At 58.9% G+C, this 19,990-nt stretch overlaps 1 protein-coding gene across 7 annotated transcripts; it reads left to right on the top strand.

Moving 5' to 3' along the window:
• Nucleotides 1-929: 929 nt before the first annotated feature.
• On the top strand, nucleotides 930-19,881 carry ARHGEF1 (Rho guanine nucleotide exchange factor 1). Of its 7 annotated transcripts, none has more exons than XM_058529450.1 (30): nucleotides 930-952; nucleotides 1,045-1,134; nucleotides 5,517-5,559; nucleotides 5,647-5,730; nucleotides 6,252-6,365; nucleotides 8,317-8,415; nucleotides 8,667-8,709; nucleotides 8,883-9,150; nucleotides 9,568-9,597; nucleotides 9,880-9,979; nucleotides 10,127-10,223; nucleotides 10,309-10,344; nucleotides 10,556-10,693; nucleotides 11,501-11,606; nucleotides 13,172-13,317; nucleotides 14,791-14,937; nucleotides 15,225-15,307; nucleotides 15,521-15,646; nucleotides 15,752-15,866; nucleotides 15,986-16,086; nucleotides 16,323-16,400; nucleotides 16,626-16,701; nucleotides 16,784-16,951; nucleotides 17,557-17,644; nucleotides 17,782-17,868; nucleotides 18,185-18,252; nucleotides 18,339-18,425; nucleotides 18,877-19,040; nucleotides 19,116-19,217; nucleotides 19,537-19,620. In XM_058529450.1, the coding sequence occupies exons 3-29, from the start codon at nucleotides 5,530-5,532 to the stop codon at nucleotides 19,197-19,199; spliced, it is 2,763 nt and encodes a 920-aa protein (XP_058385433.1). In that variant the 5' UTR covers nucleotides 930-952; nucleotides 1,045-1,134; nucleotides 5,517-5,529; the 3' UTR covers nucleotides 19,200-19,217; nucleotides 19,537-19,620. The 7 variants fall into 7 exon arrangements, with proteins under 7 accessions (XP_058385433.1, XP_058385439.1, XP_058385435.1 ...); XM_058529456.1 differs by lacking the exon at nucleotides 930-952 and adding an exon at nucleotides 12,708-12,875 and having other exon boundaries at nucleotides 8,904-9,150; XM_058529452.1 differs by lacking the exon at nucleotides 930-952 and adding an exon at nucleotides 4,236-4,414.
• The last annotated feature ends 109 nt before the right edge of the window (nucleotides 19,882-19,990 follow it).

Raw genomic sequence — 19,990 nt, 5'->3', positions numbered from 1 at the left:
CGTCCCTGAGCAGGGGGCGGGGGGTGGCGTGACAGGAGGGAGTAAGACGACCATATTTATTCACTGGTATTTAAGTCCCAGAAACACAAGTACAAACACAGGGGATTGTCTGGTGGGGCTAGTATGGAATTCTGACTCCAGCCAGGCCACACCTGTTCTCTGGGAGTGGACCCCTAGCAGAGCGATTTGGAAAGTCTGTGGCCCTAATTGGGGACGGTGGGGAGACCCAGGGGCAATGACAGAGATGTGGAGTTTCTGAGATACAGAATGGAGAGAGACTGAGACAGATACAGTGACAGAGAGACAGAGCAAGAGAAAGACAATGAGGGGACAGGGAATCGGAGAGACAGTGATGCTGCGAGACAGCAGGAAGAGACAGAAAGGAAAGGAGGGTCCATAGAAAAATGGATGTGGAGAGGCTGACCCCCCTTTTCCCGAGAATCTCGGGAAAGCAGCAGTTGGGGTAATGACTGAGAGTGAGCAAGATGCAGAAAGACCCAGAGACCCAGAGATGGGAAGAGAAGGGTTCTGAGGCAGAAAGTGACAGAGAGGAGGAGCGACACGGGGGAGCGGGAGGGAAAGACCCCAACGGAGAAAGGGGGAGCGAGAAAGAGAGACAGGGCCAGGGCCAGAGAGACGGACACGGGCAGAAACACACACAGGGAGGCAAAGAGAAAGGAAGACCAAGAGACACAGACGGAGAGCAGGGGAGGCTGCTGCGCAGACTGAGGCGGACGCAGGGCGAGCCTCGCCCCCAGGCCCGCCAGGGAGGCGATGGCGGACGCCGGGCAGATGTGAGAAACGTGGAGCCGCGCCCTGCGGACCGACAGACAGACAGGCCGGGAGAGGTCTGGCGGGGCGGGGCGGGGCGGGGCGGCGCCGGTGCCCGCGGGTCCCGGGCGGGGCTGGGACAGAGGGGCGGGCGGCCGGCAAGAAGGGGAAGGAAGCGGAGGTGCCGGGCGGGCGCGGGGCGCGGGCAGGAAGCGGGGAGGGGCGGCGGGGCGGGGGCCTCCGGAAAAACGCCCCAACTTCCTGCCCCGCCAGAGCCAGGAAGCGGGAGCCGGGACCCAGGGCCCGGGATCGCCGAGCCCGACCTCGGGCGCCCCGCCGGTCACCTCCCCGCGCGGACACCAGGTACACCCGCCCCGGCCCCGCCCGGCCTCCCTCCCCTCGGCGGCCAGGGGAAGCGGGGGGAGGAGGGAGGGGCTGGGGCGCTGCCGGCCGCGGAGGGGCCTCCTGGCGGCCCCACTGAGCCGCGACCGCCCCTCCCTGTGCCTCAGTTTTCCCATCTGTCAAAGGGGGCAAAGACCGGAGAAGTAATGCTTGCCGAGTGCCCAGTGGGGATGAGGGGTGCGAGGCCGGGGTCAAGGCCGCCTCCCACTGTCCAACAGAGGACAGATGATCACCCCTATTATACGGGTGGGGAAACTGAGGCCCAGGGAGCAGAACCGACTCACACAGGGCACACACATCTTGAGACCGAGTGGAGCTGGGATTTGAACTCGCAGGTACTTTCCGCTAAGCGCCGCCCTCCAATCCCGCATGCTTTAGGGCCACCTAAAAATAAAAACGACCATAACAACGCCGTAGGGCGCGGTGAAGCTGCAAATTGCAGAACGCGTTTGAACGCGTTCTTGGAGAGCTCTTTTTCTACACCATTAATTAGACCCTGGGAGATGGGTTGTAGGAGACAGAGCTGGAGATCTTCCTCCATTGTACAGATGGGAAGACTGAGGCCGGGGGAGAAGTAATTACTTTTCCCAGGTTACACTGCATATCAGAGGGAAAGGTACGCTCGAACCCAGGACTTTTGCTTTCCGGCCGCAGTGGAAAGTGTGCGGGGGTGGGGGTGCGGAGTGCGGCGAGAATTAATGTACGAGAGTTAGGAATTCACCTGGTCCTCGAGTTAGGGAGGTCAGATAGGGCGGGAACCTCAGTCCGGGGGCTAAGGGCCGGGGCGATTCCGAGATCTCGGATTGAGCCCTGGCGGAGGGGATGGAAGCATCCCCACCTCCAGACGGGGGACAGGGGGCAGGGGGCGGGGCCCAGGAGAATCTCGGGGGCAGTCGAGATACGGAAACGCCAGCCCTCCAAGACAGGCCAGAGCGGCCCTACCGGGCCAGCGTGGCGCGGTGGAGAGCTAGAGCGGCCAGCAGGAGGAGTAGAGTCGCCTGGGCAGGAGCCTGGCAGGGGCCGGGCTAGAGCGGCTGGCGGGAGGAGTGGAGCTGGAAGCAAAGGTGGACTCTGGGGCGGCTAGAGTGACTCGCAGGCAGGGGTGGGGGAGGCCGGAGCCGGCGCGCGGAGGCCTCGGTTCTGGCGGCTGCGGTGGCTTCTCCTCCGACCTGAAGCAGGTGAGGGACGCGGCCCCCGGCGGGCGTCAGACCCTGACTCCGCACGTCTGCCCCAGCATCCCTAGCCGTGCACACTGTCACGTCCCCTGTAGGATTTGGGGCCCGTGTAGACCCGCCATGTCCCATGTATGATTTGGGGCTCGTGTAGACCCTCCAGGTTCCTACTAGCCCCCCATGGAGACCCGGCTCCTTACACACGTAGGATCCCCATAGATCAGTAGCATCCCTAGAATCCGAGACCCTGTAGATCCTGGGTCTCGGGGACCACCACACGCTTCTATAGAATTCTGGTCCCATTTTAAGTCTCCAGAGGTCCTATAGACTGGCTACTTTCCCTATGGAATCCTGGTTCTGTGTGATCCCCGGATCCTTGGAGACCTACCATGTGTCAACCAGAATTTGGGGCTTTATACATTCCAAGGGCCCCTGATAGACGCACTTTGACTACTCTATATTTTAGGTTAAGGCTTCCAGAGGTTCTTGGAAACCAGAGCCATCCTCCCAGTATCTTATAGACTCTGAGCCCTGCATGGAACCCAGCCACCCATGTGCCTGCTTTGCTCTAGGAGTCCCCACCTCTAACGACCTTCTAAACCTGCCCCGACCCCCCACAGCCCCATGCACACAGCACCCCCTCTGCTGGACCACAGGCCTTGTTGCCTATAGATCCATCTGACAGCTTCAACCTATAATTCCCCAGCCTTTGTGGGGAATCTATCTCCTAAGCAGCCGCCCTTCCCCCTCCAAATCCTCTCTGAGCCGCAGGCCTCTGTGGAGCAGCCGAGCCTAAGCTTCCGTCCTGCCCAGACCACAGTGCCCACATATCCCTGACTTCCCAGACCTCATAAGGAGACCAGATATGGCTCAGCTTTGATTCAGATTTTAGTTTCCTAACATTGGGTGGGGGTTCCCCATGCTCTGAAGCAGCACTTTCCAGTAGGTAAATGTGTAAACTCTGGAGCCATACTGCCTGGGTCTGAATCCTGGCTCTGTCCCTTATAATCTGTGCCTCAGTTTCCTCCTCTGTAAAATGGGGATAATAATAATAATACTGACTTCACAGGGTCACTGAGAGGATTGAGCAAGTTAATACCTATAAAGCAGTAATGCTGTGCCTGGAACATACGTTTAAGTGGCACCTAGGGCATATTAAGTGTTAGCTAGTATTTCATCTTATTGTGTTGAGGAATAAAGGAGATAATAGTGTCAAGTGCATTATTCGGGGCCTGTCTGGCACTGAGCATTCGCTTGGATAACGTGTGTTCCTTTGCCCTTTTGGAATCTCCCCACCTCTGTGGAACCTTTCCACCCCTGAGCGGGACAAGCATGGACCCTCCATGTCCGTGGTCATGTTTTCCAGCCCAGAAGTTGCAGCTGGTGGCCTGGTGAAGGTTTCCGTCTCTGATGGGAATAGTAATAGCATAGGGTGCTTGTGGTTGTGAGGTTAAGTGCGTTACTATGTGAGAAGCACTTAGAGCCATCCTCAGCACCCTGCATGTGCTATGTAAGTCCGGCTCTCATAATAAATAATTACTGTTATTTTTCTGCATTGGTTTGCAAATTTATTTATGTGAACATTTAACAATGCTCAAATCTTAAGTTACCCAAGTTTGGATGTTGGACAAATACACTTTATGGAAAAGAATAAAAATGATGCCTGCTCGGGTGAACCCATAGGATGGCATTTGGACACTGCAGAACATCATTGTTTAATGATCATAATCAAAATCGCAGCTACCATTTATTGAGTGCTAGGGAGGAGGCCTGTGGAAGAGGGAGGCCTGTGGAAGAGGGAAGGGTGGGTCTCAGGCGACTAGGGTTATAAATAGCTTTGGGCTGTGGGGAGAGCTCCCCCACTAGTCCACCCCACCCCTGTTTCCACAGCTCCTTCCTGCCTACATGGGCTCGCGTGGCATTAGTCAGACTGATTAAGGACACAGAAGATGTTGGTGGGAAGACACAGGGAGAAGTGGAGACTCTAAGGGAGACAAGATGGGAGAGACAGCAAGAGAGGAGAGAGAGAGAGAGATGAGAGACAGCACATGAGACGGCGACTCGGAGAGGTGCAGGAAGGTGGCTGCAGAAACCAGATGTGGGAAAACAGAGGCAAAGACAGAAGAGAGATGGGGGAAAGACAGAGCAACTGAAGCAGAGATGGGGTGTAGCAGCTGAGGGGGGAGGAGGAGGGAGGGGAAGCAGAGATGGTGGGGAAAATGAGACGAGTCTGAAGGAAGGGAGAGAGAAAAATGAGGAAACAGGGAGACGAGAGGCAAAGACATGAAGCAGATTCAACGGAGAGACAGCCAGGGAGAGCTGTCTGAGGAAAGGAGAGCTGACAAGATAGGTGGATGTAGGGTGCGGACAGTCCCTTGTTGTCTGGGACTGGAAGCCAGGAAAGATACCACGTCCCTGAGGGAAAGAATTTCGGGGTTCCGGGATTCTTGGTCTCTGAGGGAGGAGGGTTCAGAGTTTTGTTTTCTTATGTGGAGAGAGTTGGGGGTTGGGGGATTTGCCATTGTGATTTCCTGTCACAGGAAGTGGGGCTGGTGGGTTCAGAGGCAACATCCTGCCCCAAGCCTATCAGAGATCAGAGGAGATCCCCCTACACCCCACTTATCTCCCTCCTACCTCTCCTTTAACCTTCCCAACTCTGCTTTCCTCCATGCCCTGTCTCCCCAGGACCCAGCCCTCAGACCCAGGAGTCCGGGCCCCCAGCCCCTCCTCCCTCAGGCCCAGGAGTCCTGGCCCGCAGCCCCTCCCTCCTCAGACCCAGGAGTCCGGGCCCCCAGCCCTTCCTCCCTCAGACCCAGGAGTCCGGGCCCCCAGCCCCCTCTTCCCTCAGATCCAAAAGTCTGAGCCCCCAGCCCCCTCCTGCTTAGGGACCCCAAATTGCAGGCTCTCATGGCCACAGCTCTCATGGACCCAGGCTCCTGGGCCTCCAGCTCCCCCCCAACAAGGCTCCCTGTCCTTGGGTTCCCGCCCCGGCTGGCCTCTGAAGGGCTCTGAAGAGCTCTTTGTCGCCACACAGAGGCCCCATTGAGCTGCGGAGGCCAGGGTGGGGGGAGGCTGTTTACTCACCTTCACACCTGAGCCAGGAATCTGTGAGTAACCGCCCTCTGCTGCCTCCTCCCACCCCGCTAACCGCAGCCCCTCCTCTTCCCTCAGCCCTGCACAGCCCATGGAGGCCGAAGACGTCGCCCGAGGGGCGGTGAGTGGAGAGGCTGAGGGGTGAGGGGACTGGGGGACTATGAGGTGGGGAGCTCTGTTGGCTGAAGCCACCCCTCCCCTCCCACAGGCCCCAGGGCACCCCCGGCCTGGCCTGGTGCCCGTCAGCATCATCGGGGCTGAGGACGAGGATTTTGAGAATGAGCTGGAGACGGTGAGGCGGAAGGAGGGTGGAATACCTTCTGTCTCAGGCCCCTGGAGCCAGCCCTTAAGTCCCCTCCTCAGTGTCCCCTCCTGCCTTAGGTCCAGTTCTCCATCTTCAGCTGCTGTCCCCCTGCCTCCTCTCCCTGCCTGTCTCTCTCTTACCTTCCCGGTACCTCCTTCCTTGTCCCCTCACCCCATTCTTGCTGCCCCCCATTACAGCAGACTCCCAGCCTTTTTACTCGAACCCCAATTTTTATCGCTGCCCCCCCAATTACAGCACAGATTACACCACAGATCCCCATTTCATCTCTCCTAATGTCTGTCCTCATCACCTACCTTTATAACATTAAATCTCATCCACTGTCCCCAGTACCTGTCATGACTGCCACCATTACAGCATAGACATCATCATCCCCCTCCTCCCAGCTTGGATCCTTTGGGAAGTGCCACGGAGGGGGAGGGTCAAGCCCAAAGCCCTTCCTCTGCTCCCCACTGTCTCACCTCATCCCCCACCCCCATCCTCACCCCCAGAATGCAGAGGAGCAAAACAGCCAGTTCCAGAGCCTGGAGCAGGTGAAGCGGCGCCCAGCCCACCTCATGGCCCTCCTGCAGCACGTGGCCCTGCAGTTCGAGCCGGGACCCCTGGTGAGGGCGGGGCTGGGTAGGCACAGGGAGGGTTGGGGCTAGGACAGGCCACAGCGTTCAATGAGTGAGACCACTGAAGGTGAGCCGAGAGCGTCTGGAAAACAGATCCAGAATGCACAGCATGAGATCTGGAAATAGCCAGAAAGCCTGCCATGTGGTCTAGACAAGATTGCAGGTGCCCCATATAAATCTCAGTGAGCAGTGAGTACAGGCCGGGAGAGTACACACAGCAGGGCCATGCAGAGAGCAACAGGGAATCCAGCAGCCTGGCAGAAACCACGCCCCCCGCCCCCTTTCCCTGCCTGTGGCAGCATCACCCATCAGTGACAGTACCCTTTCCCACGGACTGGAAATCAAATCCTTTTCCATGCATTCTCATCAGGTGCCCCTAGTCATTCATTTAGGGCTGGTGCTTGGGAGAAAGCCAGTTAGCCTTCCCAGGTCTAGGTGGCACAGGAGGCCCTGGTCCAGAAACAAGGAACCACCGCAAGCAGCTCACAAGGCAGAGAAAATGTAATCGATGATCCAGAAACCTCTTGTATCAGGCAGAAAACTCCTGGGAGGTGCAGATGCAGAGCCGTGCCGCTGGACACACCTGCAGAGTCTAGAGAATCCAGCAGGTGTTTTAGGAAGGACGAAGTCACAGCGCTGGCTGGAGGGGGACTCTGTGGACAAGGGTCCTATCCCAAGAAGACCCAGGGCAGCCCAACACAGGCCGCGAATGGGGGTTAGCCCAGTACATGGCATTGTACTGGAAATGCATAGCAGAGCCCTCCAGAAAACAAGGAGACTGATGAAAATGCCAGGGAGGGACGCCTGGAGGCACAGAAAGAAGAGCACATTGACTGACACCAAAGCTTCAGAGAAACTGGCAAGAAAATAGGAAATTGCCTTCTCTCCAGTAAAGTGGCTGCCCCTCCCATGGTGCATGGAGGCTCTGGCCGTCAGGGCAAGAGGGTCCCCCTCCTGATCCTGGGAGTTTCTAGAACTCGGGCTCCTGGAACTCGGCCATGGTGCTGACTGTCGTGTCTTTTTACAGATGTGGAAACTGAGGGCCAGGGGCTGGGCTGGAGTGACTCAGATGACCTCTGGTATTTTGACACTTGTCCTCATGCCACTCCCTCACCTCATCGGCCTGGGGAGTAGCCTAGAGATAGTTGTGGTCCCCTGGGCTGCTTCCTATTGCTCTTGTGGAGTTTTCCTTTATAGGATAGGGCAGACATAGATTTGTTGAAAGTGTTTACAGTAGAGAAAGAGTCCCACCCTCACTGATGTGAGCCCTTAGCACGCTGAGACCTTACCTGACGAGAGCCACCCAGGAGCCAGGACAGGTTGGAGTCCCCACTGCATTGCCAGTGTCACCCAGCATAAGGCTGACACGCAGGCAACGCTTGATGAGTGAAGGAGTGAGCCCCACTTATCCACTTGTATACTTCCCCAGAACCCATTGTGTCCTGGACCCTGTCTGGGACTTAGATGCATCAGAACCTCGTACACACATATTAACTCTCAGGCTATGCACAGTATTTCTAAGCAATGGAGTATAGTGGAGACAGGCTCCCTGGGTTCCCATCCTAACTTGGTCACTTACTAGCTGTGTGACCTTGAGCAAGTTTCTTGAACTCAGTTTTCTCATCTGTAAAATTGGATAACGGTAGTCTCTATGAATGAACAGGTTAATGCATGTAGGGGGTTTAGAACAGCATCTAGTATACTCCTAGCCCTCTTAGCGTAGCTGGTGGTGGTGGTGGTAGTGGGAGGACACAGAACCACAGAGAACCATTTCACGGGATAGAAAATTAGCAAATGGTCATGGTGGCCCCGGGAAGGGGATGATGGAGATCAGGGAGCACTTCCCAGGGGAGGTGGCATTTGAGCCCTGAGGCTTTCCAAGGAGGAGTGTGGTTTGAGTGGGAGGGGAGGGAGGACAGGTCCCACTCTGTCTCCCCAGCTCTGCTGCCTGCACGCGGACATACTGGGCTCACTGGGCCCAAAGGAGGTCAAGAAGGCCTTCCTCGACTTCTACCACAGCTTCCTGGACAAGGTCGCGGTGAGAGACACCTTCGAGGGGCCCCAGTCGCCCCTCCCCTTGGCCCTGGAGAGCCACCCTGCTCCTCCCCGCTTCCGCCCCGCTAAGGGCAGCATGGAGGGCAGTGTGGAGGGCAGCTGGCTTGAGGAGACCCTGTGCTGGGCCAGCCTGGTGTCCCTAGACCACGCCCTCCCCTCAGACCATCATTCCCACCAGGCTTGATCCCACCACTCCTGAGTCCTCTCTTTTACTCCATTCTCTCCCCTGAGCAGGTTCTGCGGGTGCCAGTCCCTGCTTCTGTCGCCTTTGAACTTGGTAAGGAGAGGAGGGGACAATAGGATGAGGGAGAGGTCCCTAGCTGGGGTCAGCCCTCCCAGGAGCCCCAGGGAGGAAGGCCAAACCCCCAAGCTGTCCTGGACAGCAGAGTTTCCTTCCTGTTGGAGGCCAAGGGTGGGTGGGGAGCCGGGCCCCAGGGAACTGGCCCGTAGCCTCTCACCATGTCCCTGCAGACCGCACACGGCCCGAATTCCTCTCTGAGGACATCCAGCGGCAATTCGTGCAGGAGGTGGTGCAGAGCCAGCAGGCAGCCGTCAGCCGGCAGCTGGAGGACTTCCGTTCTAAGCGGCTCATGGGCATGACTCCCTGGGTGCAGGAGCTGGCCCAGCTGGAGGCCTGGGTTGGGCGGGACCGCGCCAGCTTTGAGGCCCGGGAGCGGCATGTGGCCGAGCAGCTGCTGACCCACCTGGAGGAGATGCAGTGAGTGGGGCCAGCTGCCGGGGTGCCCTCTGCTGCCCCATTCCATTTCTGGGCTCCCTCGGCAGCTTCAGGGTTCATTTCCTAGCATTTGGGCTTGTCCTCTGACTTCCGGGTCCCCCTGGCACTTTAGTTCATCTGGTTTGCATCTTCCCTTTCTATCTTTGGGGTTTCCTTGTAGTTTCCTGGTCTTGTCCATGGTCTTGTGTTCAAGCCTGGCGCTTGGGCCCCGTCTGCCCTGCTGAGAGGGTCTCCTCCCTCCTGTGATCCTCGTTCCCCATTGCTTCCACTACCCCCTCTCTGCCTCTTCTCTCTCCCTGTCCCAGCTTTGAAGGGAACAGCAACATGGATATTTGTGCTGGGTGGACAGGGACCCCAGGCTTAGCAAATTTGTCACAAGCTTCTTCCTTCTCTTTACAGACACACCATCTCTACCGATGAAGAAAAGAGGTGATGGAAACAGAGAGGCCAGGGGGAGAGGGGTTTAGTCTCCTGGGCCCAAGGGAGGAGGGGCTGGGGGCCTAGGGGCTTGGGGGCCTGAGCTTTGAGCAACATCCCCGGCCCAGTCCTCTGGAGCCCTCTCTCCTTTCCTCAGACACTCAGCAGGAAGTGGTTCTGGGATTGGGGTGGGAAGCGAGCACGGAGGGGAAAGCTGTGAGGGCAGCAGTGTGTGCATCCATGGGAGTGTACGCGTCTGTGTGTGTTGGGGGCCTCACCATCCCCTCCCCACAGTGCCGCTGTGGTCAACGCCATCGGCCTGTACATGCGGCACCTTGGAGTGCGGACCAAGAGCGGGGACAAGAAGTCAGGGAGGAATTTCTTCCGAAAAAAGGTGCTTCCCTGAGTGTCCAAACCTGGCCCTTTCTTCCCCAGAGACCCCCTGGGGAGCCTCGTGACTCTGCACCCCTGGGGTCCGATTTCACTTTGTTGCCATCTCAGAAATGCCCAGCCCCTTCTCCTCTCCCCCCACCTCCCGCAGGTGATGGGGAACCGGCGGTCAGACGAGCCGACCAAGACCAAGAAAGGACTGAGCAGCTTGCTAGATGCCGCACGCTGGAACCGGGGAGAGCCACAAGGTGAGGTGCCCAGCCTCAGCCGCACCCCAACTTCCCCATGTCGTCCCCCACCAGCCCCACCTCATAGTCCCATCTCTCATTTCAGCCCCGGATTTTCGACACCTTAAAGTCGAGACTGATGGTAATGATCTTGAAGCCAGAGCTTCCATCCTGGGAACCTGAGAGGGGAGGGAGGGAGCCCTCCTGGGTCTGAGGGAGGTGGGGGGGTGTCTCCTGCATGATGGGGGGATAGGGGGATGGGGCTGGAGCACAGTGTTTTGGATCCCCCAGGCCGTTGTGAATTAGAGTCCCTGGAGTCTCATTTCCCACTTTCTTTCTCGCTGTCTCCCCAGCTGAGAAGCCAGGCCTTACAGAACGGAAGGGAGGCCTGGGGGTGCCCTCCCGGGACCGGAATGTCGGGGCTCCTGGGCAGGACACCCCCGGAGTTTCTCTGCACCCTCTGTCTGGGGACAGCCCCGACCGGGAACCAGGTGAGAGTTTCCTGGACCAGGATTCTATGAAGACCTGGTCCCAGGGCAGTGGTGCTGCCAGCCCCTCAGATATCAACTTGGGGCCAGCGAAACTGCCCCCTAGGTTCTCCAAATCTGCTCCTCCCTGCTCCTGATCACCAGTGTTATTAATAACCACCCCCTTCCCTCAGTTTACCCTTTCCTCAGCTTTCCCCCCAGGCTCTGACCTCTGTCCTGGTGACCTGTGTCTCACCTCCTTAAACTGCATTTCCCATGAGCCCCTATGACTTCATTTCCCAGAACCCTCTCTGAGTCCCTTAGATAATGAGCCCACCAGCCCGGCTAACTTCACTTCTCACAGTCCTTGTGGCCCTCAGCCCCTTGGATCTCAGACAACTACTTGACCAGGCCTGGGTTCAAAGCCTGGCTCTGTGCCTTACTTGTGTTTCATCTTGGAAGTCACTCCCTTTTCTGAGCCTGTCTCCTCTTCTCTAAATGGGGTATATCCTCTTCCTGCACGTCACCATTGAGGGTCTAGAGAATGGATGGATGTGGAGGTGTCAAGCAGAGCATCCAGTCTCCTCCCCTAGTTCTGTGGCATCTTCACCCACCTGGTCCCAGCTGCCATGTTCTCAGTGGTCTTTCCATCTGTCCATCACCCCCACTTAACAACAGAGCAGCTACTTGGTGTCTGCCAGGCATGGGACAGCTTTAGCCACCCCCCCCCCCCTGCATTCCATGGCGGAGGAAACTGAGGCCCCCAGAGTGTGGGTCTCGCCACCACAGGGGCCTTCCAGCCAGCCTTGCTCTCCTCTGCCACCCCCACAGGTGTTGATGGCCCACTGGAGCTGGGGGACCCACCCCCGCAGGGCCCAGCAAGCCTGGAGCTCCCAGCGCCCGCCGAGAGCACCGAGGAGGGTGCTGATACAGAGAGGTGCCCAGGGCCGGGGGTCAGCAGGGGGGTCTGGGCACAGGAACCAGCTTCCTGGGCCGGGGTGAGAGGTGGGGGGTGTTGGGGGTTGCGCTGCCATTTGCACTTGCCTGCCTCCGAGCCATCTCCACTCTGCCCTGCTCCTCCCTCTTCTCTCCCTTCTTTTTCCTTCTTTTACTTCTTCATTTCTCATTTCCTCCCCTTTCACTCCTTCTTCCTCCCTTTCTCCTCCTCCTCCTTCCTCTTCCTCTGTCTTCAGCCCCAGCTCCTCCCAGCCCCTCTCCCTGCACCCCTTCACTTTTGCAACCGTTCTCCCTTCTCTTTTAAGCCTCCAGCCCGGCTGCCTTGCTCCTGCCTCTTGGTGCCCCTGCCCTCAATCCCCCACCCTCTGTGCTCCCTGCCTGGGGGCCCTGTCCCCCTCACAGTTGGGGGGCAGGCTCTGCCCCCTGCCTGTCCTTGTGCCGCTGCTTTGGGGGCACTTTGTTGGGTGTGGGGAGGTGACTTGGGTTCCATCTGGGTTCACCTCTGACCCTGTGCCCCTCTCTCCCCAGAAGGTGGAAGAGGTGGGTGCCTGGGCCCTGGGTGGGGGGAGGGCTAGCCCCTCCCCCATTTCTCCCAGCCCCTCCCCTCTCCCCATGGGCCACCCCCTCCCCTTCACCCCTGCGAGGGGTGGGTGGGGACATCACCCTCCCAGCTGAAGAGCTAAGTATTGAATCCCTCTTCCCCACCTCAACTCCCAGCTCTGCCCCATCCCCCTGCCTCAGGGAAGGGAGGGGTCAGTCCTGTGCTCAAACTGGGTTCCCCTCCCCTCCCCCACCAAATTTCAGTATCCCTCCTGACCACCCCCACTGCCCCAGCACCCCTAAATCCCACTGCTCCTTCTGACTCTCTCTTCTGTTGCATGTTTGATCCCTGTCCTGGTCTCCCGTATCCCTGTCCTGGTCCCTGTCTCTCCCTGTCCTGGTCTCTTCCCATCTCTCCCTGTCCTGGTCTCTCCCTGTCTCTGTCTCTGTCCGGGTCTCTCCCTGTCTCTGTCTCTGTCTTGGTCTCTGTCTGTCTCTGTCCTGGTCTCTGCCTGACTCTGTTCTTGGCCTCGGGGTCCAGGCTATCGGGGCGTCTGGGGCGCTCGGAGAGCCTGCGGGTGAGTGACCGCCGCCGGCCTTCCCGGGGCAGCCTCGGGGCTAAGGGCCGGGGTGGGGGCCGCTCCCGGAGTGACGTGGACATGGACCCCAGCTCTGCCACGGCCGTGCTTGGCCCTGCCCGACGAGCCACGTACGTCACTCCTCCCCCCTATCTGCTGAGGCAGCCTGGAGAGTCAGGGAGGATGGCGGCAGGGTGGGAGTTGTTGTTGCCAGAGTCAAAGAGAACTGGGTATCGGATGCTGAGGGCCAACTGTGGTCACTGGGCGGGGGGGACGCTTCTTTCTAGAAATTTGGGGTGGTTTGCAGCATGGGCCACCTGGGGAGCATCGAATGCTGAGGCCACAGAGGGGGTTGGACACTAAGGAGTTGAAGGCTCCTCTCTGGGACACCCCAAGCTGGGGTCCTAACAAGGCCTCTGTCCCACAGCCCCGAGCCTGGAGATGAGGGGGAGCCAGGGCGGTCGGGACTAGAGCTGGAACCCGAGGAGCCCCCCGGCTGGCGGGAGCTCGTCCCCCCAGACACCCTGCACAGCCTGCCCAAGAGCCAGGTGAAGCGGCAAGAGGTCATCAGCGGTGAGTGCCACCCCCTCCAACCCACTGTGACGTAGGACCCAATCCACTGTGGCAGAGAGAGAGGCAGATGCAGGGAGATGTCCGTCTGGGTGTCACTTATAACAGACAGAACTTGAAGACAGCCTGTGTCTGACAGAGGGCCCTTTGTTACTAAATTGTAGAACAGCCCCTCAATGAAACGGGCTTGTGGTGGCAAAGTGATATTTCCAGAGAATTTTTAGTAGTACAGGACAGTGCTGATGTTAAGAACCGGAAACAGTATATAAAATTGTATTTCCAGCGTAGCCTTTGTTTCTTTATTTGTGAAACGTGGGCAGTAATAGTTCCCACCTCAAAAGATGTCATGAAGATGAGATGATTAGCGTGAAGGGTTGGGCACAAAGTAAGAGCGTTTGAATGCAACGCTGCTGTTACCATGCTCTTAACTGCTCCAGGGAAAGATGGATTCCCCAGGGAAACATTTGGGAAGATAATCTATTAGCAGTGCTTGCTTTTGGGCAGAGAGATGATGGGAGTATCATTCCCATGTTGATTCTTTTCTGTGATTTCAAATTGTGTGTAGAGAATGTTTGGCAAAAGTAGAACACTTTTCTGGAAGCTTGTTTGGAAGTTTATTTACAGATTACTTAATAGCAAGGAGGGTACTCATTCAGAATTTTTTGGGCAGTAGATGAATACTTTTTGGGTCACAGGTCCTTTTAAGGATAAGATCAAAACATAAGCAGTGCTATTGGACAGAACTTTCTGGAATGATGGAAATGTGCAATATCTGCATTCTCCAACATGGTAACCACCAGCCAATTAATAGCTGTTGAGTGCTTGAAATGTGCCGAGTACAACTGAGAACTGAATTTTGTATTTCATTTCATTTTAACTAATTAAAACTTGAAGAGCTAGTGGCTCTTCAAATGACTAGTGGCTACCACATCGGACAGCATAGCAATTTCTCTGACCAGAAAAATACATATAACACACAGAATCATGCATTTAGTCTCCAGGGACTTCTGGGGACCCTGGAACTCAGGCATGCACCCTCTGGGGACCTCTGGATCTGAGGCTATCAACTTGTGTGTAGAGGGAATAATCATTCTGCCAGAAACCAAGGCTGAGAAACTTCCTGGAAGGTTAGACATAAACACAACTGCAGGCCTGCTAGTGGTGGTGCGACCAACTCACCTGGGACTTGCCCAGTTTTAGCACTGAAAATCTCATGTCCTGGGAAACCCACCAGTGCTGGTGCCAGGCAAGCTGGAACCATTGGTCACCCTGGCTGTCTGCCATGGCCAAAAGGGAAAAGCAGTGCGTCAGGGAATCCTCAATGGCTATTTCAGGGGCAAATAACTCCACCCAGAGAGAGTTGTCCCCATCCTGTCCCCTCCTTCTCATTCCCTCAGCCTGCCTCAGACGCCCCCCCCCCGCCCCCCACTAGTTTGCATCCTCCCCAACCATGCTTCCTGCTTGGTGACCCTGCAGAGCTGCTGGTGACGGAGGCAGCCCACGTGCGCATGCTCCGGGTGCTGCACGACCTCTTCTACCAGCCCATGGCGGGAGGGGGCTTCTTCTCCCAGGAGGAGCTACAGAACATCTTCCCCAGCCTGGACGAGCTCATCGAGGTGCATTGTGAGTACCAGGCCGCGGCCCCACTGCACACCCCACCGCCAGCTCCCTCCTTCGCGGCTTTGGCAACTAGACCTGGAGCCTAGCGTGGGCAGCCTCTGTTCTAGCACTGGGGACAACCCCGCCCCAGACCCCCAGAGCTCACATTCTAGGGGGTACATCAACAAGTGCATGGCAGGGGGCAGGCCCACTGGATCAGACTCAGCCCAAACCCCACCAGCTCCTGAGTAGCTCTATGTACAGTCTTCTCGGCCCTGACAGAGCTCTCCCTTTCCTCTCTGCTCCCGCAGCCCTGTTCCTTGACCACCTGATGAAGCGGAGGCAGGACAGTGGCTACCTCATTGAGGAGATCGGAGATGTGCTGCTGGCCCGGGTGAGGGCGCCCAGCCCAGCCCAGCCCCTATCCCCTCCTCCCAGCCAGGGACCTGGAATCCAGGCCCCAGAAGGCCAGGTCTCAGGCCTTTCCCCCCTCAAGACCCGGGGGTCCAGGCCCCTAGCCCTGTCCTCCTGTCTAGGCTGCCATCCCCAAGGCCCTGCTCTTCCCAATCCCACCTGAGACACTTCCCTGGCCTGAATCTCGCTGTAGTTTGATGGTGCTGAGGGCAAATGGTTCCAGAAAATCTCCTCCCGCTTCTGCAGCCGCCAGTCGTTTGCCTTAGAGCAGCTCAAAGCTAAACAGCGCAAGGAGCCTCGCTTCTGTGCCTTTGTGCAGGTGAGCGCGGGTGTGGGCCCCGGAGTCCCCGGGAGGAGGGGACTGGTGTCCCGGTCCCCAAGGCAAGCCCAAGCGTGGGCCACCTCAGCGCCGCTGTCCCCTCAGGAGGCAGAGAGCCGGCCACGGTGCCGCCGCCTGCAGCTGAAGGACATGATTCCCACAGAGATGCAGCGTCTGACCAAGTACCCCCTGCTCCTGCAGAGCATCGGGCAGAACACAGGTACTGCCGGGCCCGGGTCACCCTGCTGGGCCCCGGCTCTCCTGTCTCTAACCTTGGCTGCAGGACCAGGAGCTTCGAAGGTTGGGGTTCACTGGGGCTGGTCTCCCCCTCGCCCACAGAACAGTCTGCGGAACGGGAGAAAGTGGAGCTGGCGGCTGAGTGCTGCCGGGAAATTCTGCACCATGTCAACCAAGCCGTGCGTGACATGGAGGACCTGCTGGTGAGCCTGGGTGTGGCGTGAGGCCTAGGGCAGTGGGGCATGTGTGTGCAAGGGTCAGCCCGGCCCTGGGCTGTCCGCCTCAGGGTCATTGCCTGTCCAGGGATTGGCCTGGCCCTCAGCTCTTCCCCCTCAGGGTCACTGGAGGTCAGGCCCGGCCCTCGGCTTGTCCCCCACAGTGTCACTGTGGGTCAACCTCAGCCCTTGGCTTGTTGCCTGACACTCCCTTCCTGTTCCAGCGGCTCAAAGATTATCAGCGGCGCCTGGACTTGTCCCACCTGCGGCAGAGCAGCGACCCCATGCTGAGCGAGTTCAAGGTGGCCCCCCTTCTCTTCTCTTCTCTTGCTCTGGCCCTGCTTTCTCAGGGGATTCTCTGAGAATGTGCCCAGGGAGGGAGAGTGTCCCCTCAGCTCTGACCCCCTCCCCATTCCCAGCTGGGGTACCCATCCTGACCCTGACTGCAGTACCTGGCCTCACGGTCACCCCCACCCTCCCCTGCCCCGCCCTTGCCTGCGCCAACCGTCACTCCTTCCTGCCTGCAGAACCTGGACATCACCAAAAAGAAGTTGGTTCACGAGGGCCCGCTGACGTGGCGGGTGACAAAGGACAAGGCTGTGGGTGAGCGCCAGGGCAGCAAGCGGGGGCTGAAGGGGGTGGGCCTCAGGTGGGGAGTGCTGAGCACGGGCCTCGCCCCCCGCAGAGGTCCACGTGCTGCTGCTGGACGACCTGCTGCTGCTGCTCCAGCGCCAGGACGAGCGGCTGCTACTCAAGTCGCACAGCCGGACACTGACACCCACACCTGACGGCAAGACCATGCTGCGGCCGGTGCTGCGGCTCACCTCCGCCATGACCCGGGAGGTGGCCACTGGTGAGGCCTGGCCCCGGGGGACCCCGGGCAGAGCTGCCTGAGGAGTGGGGAGCAGGACCCTCTGAGAGCTGGGAACGCGCGTTCTGGCAAAGGGGAGGCCGCTGCAGAGGTTGAGAAGCGGGAAGGCTTGGCAGGCCTGAGGCTGAGGCCATGAGAGAGAGGCCTGAGAGCTGGGCAGGACCAGGGTCCAGGCCGGGTTGTCAGCTTTATTACGTGAGATGGGAAACTGCCCCAGGTTTTTGCACAGAGGAGCCAGCTCTGATCAGTATTTTGAAGACACCCTGGCTGCCACTTGGGGATTGTAGGGGAGCAGGGGTGGCAGCTGGGAGCCCAGTGAGGAGGGATTTGCAAATGTGCTGCCAAGAAACTGCACCAGGACCACGGTGGTGGGAGTGGCTCGAGGGGTTCTGTAGGTGGAGCCGGTGGGAGACTTGTGGCGTGAGAGAGGGAGGGCCCGGAAGGAGGGCACAGGAGGGGCAAATTGAGTTGTGCGGGCCCTGAGGGCACCAGCATCACTGAGGGCTTTGCAGCCTCCAGCTGGTGCTCACAGAGGGCGCACATTGGGTGACCCTGGCTCTGAGCCCCGCCTCTCCCTCCCACTGCAGATCACAAAGCCTTCTATGTCATCTTTACCTGGGACCAGGAGGCTCAGATATACGAGCTGGTGGCACAGACAGTGTCGGAGCGGAAGAAGTGAGGGATTCTGGGTTTGGAACGCGGGTGGAGAAAGAAGCCCAGGCCCCTGGGTCCCCGGGAACTGGGGGGGGGGGGGGGGCTGTGGCACAGACTCTAGGGGCTCTGACTGCCCAGGGGCTGGCCTGTCTCCCCAGCTGGTGTGCCCTCATCACCGAGACCGCCGGATCCCTGAAGGTGCCTGCCCCTGCTTCCCGCCACAAACACCGGCCCAGCCCAAGCAGGTGAGGGGCCAGGGAGGGAACTGGAGGGCCGGGGGGCCGGGGGCAGCTTCCTTGTGTATCCCCAGAACCCGAAGTCCAGCCCTGTCTCTGTGTGTGTGCGCGCGCACGTGTGTGTGTAGTGCATGCGTGTGCATACGTGCGCATGTGTCACCCCACCACTGCCTGTCTGGCTCCTCTCCAGGCCTCTGGCTCCCTGTCTCCCAGCCTCAACCTCTCTCTCTGTCTCCGGGCCTCCCCACCCCCAGCTCTCTGTCTCCTGGCCCCTGCTGCCCCCCGGGGCCAAGCCGTGATGTCACCTAGCTCTTCCTCCCCCCAGCACCCGTGAACCCCTGCTTAGCAGCTCTGAAAATGGCAGCTGTGGCCGTGAGATGCCCCCAGCTGATGGTGAGCCTGAGGGGCACCGAGTGGGGGCGGGAGTGTCCACAGGAAGCCCAGCAGGATCTGAGTACCCTCCCTGCTCCTCCGCCCAGGCCGGATCGAGAGAATCCCCAGCGCCCTCCTGCCCTTCTGCAGACTCGGCCCTGAGGGCCAGCTCGCTGCCAAGGCCCTTGGGAAAGGTAACCCAGTCCCGCCCCCTCCAGGGCCGCCACCTGCCCAAATGGTGCTTTCCAACTTGCCTCACGCCCCACTGCCAGAAACAAATGCACCGTGCCCACCGCCCCAGCTGCACCACCATCCTTGGTGCCCCAAGTCCCTTTTCCTTCTGCAGCCTCCGTCCCTTCCTTGACCTTCAGTTCAGCCTCTCCCTGGACCCATTTCTATCCTTGGTGCCCTCTCACCTCTCCCCAACCCTAGCCCCAGCCTCATCTCTGCACCACTTTTTGAATCCCCCAGACCCATCTGCAGGCCTGGCTAACCCAAAGCTCAGCCTTGCCCAGCGTCCACCCTCCCCTCCTGCCCGCAGGCCCCTGGCCTCTTTCCCAGCCCTCACCCCTCACCTGTCCCCCTCTGGATTCCCCATCCCAGCCCCAGCTCCACCTCTGACTCTCTCCCCTTGCCCCTGGCCAGTGCTGTCCCTGAAGCAACTCCTGTTTCCCGTGGAGGAAGACAGCGGGGCGGGGCCTCCCCGTGAAGGAGAGGGGGTCCCAGGGGGTGGCCCCCTGAGCCCGGCACAGACCCAGGAAATTCGGGAGGAGCTACTCAGCCTGGAGGAGACCATTAAACAGCTGGAGGTGGTGGCCTGGGGGTGGGGAAGGAAGGGGCTGACTCAATGGAGGGACCCCTCTCATTGATGACCCCCCAACCAGGAGGTGGAGGAGGAATTTTGTCGCCTGCGAGTCCTTCTGTCTCAGCTTGGGGAGAACACCATCCCCCAGCCTGGCTGTACCTGAGGCTCCTGCCCCAGGCAGGTGAGTGAGGGACCAGGGGGTCCGAGTGCTGCCCAGGGAGGAAGAACCAGAATGGGCACCGCTCTGCACAGCCCCATCCGTTTCTCTCCCTCCATCGTTGTCTTTCTGAATCTCCCCAACTCCACTTCCTGTCTCTCCATCTCTGTCAGTTCCTTGCTCTTGTGAGCTGTCTCTCTCTCTCCTACCCTCCCTTTCTCTCCCCTTCTCTCCCCCTTTTTTTTTTCTTTTTTCTCTTCTCCCCTCTTTGTTTCTCTCCATCTCCAACTCCCTCTCCCCGTCTCTCTCTCCTTGTCTCCCTTCTTCTCCTACATCCCGCCAGGCCTTTTGCAAGAAGGAGAGGACGTGAGGGCCACCCCCAACCGCACAGCTGCTGCAGCATCTCCAACCCCAAGGGCCTGAGGAGAGGGTGCCGGGCTGCCGGGGCCACGCCTGGGCGGGCCCAGCTGGGATCACTGCCCTGCCAACCTCCCATGGACCTTGGCCTTCTCTCCTGCCTTCTGCTTGGGAGACTCAGGGCTTCATTCCGAGGGAGCACCACGGTGACCCCAGTTTCCCGGGCCATCTCAGTATTGCCTGGGGGGGCCACCCCCCACCCCCAAGTGCCTTTGCTCTGTTTTTATACCCTGAATTGGAGGTTTATTTTTTAATATATATTATCTAAGGAGAGGTCTGTGTTTGTGAGGGCGGGGCGGGGGCCCTGTGGCGTCTGGAACCCTCCGTTACTGTCTGGCATTGCCTTCCTGCGTCTGTCCCACCACGTTGCCTCTTTGCCT

The sequence above is a fragment of the Diceros bicornis genome, chromosome 34, assembly GCF_020826845.1.
Source record: "Diceros bicornis minor isolate mBicDic1 chromosome 34, mDicBic1.mat.cur, whole genome shotgun sequence".
NCBI classification, from domain to species: domain Eukaryota; kingdom Metazoa; phylum Chordata; class Mammalia; order Perissodactyla; family Rhinocerotidae; genus Diceros; species Diceros bicornis.
Note: the sequence above shows the minus strand (reverse complement) of the source record. Positions and strands in the feature narration are given on the sequence as shown.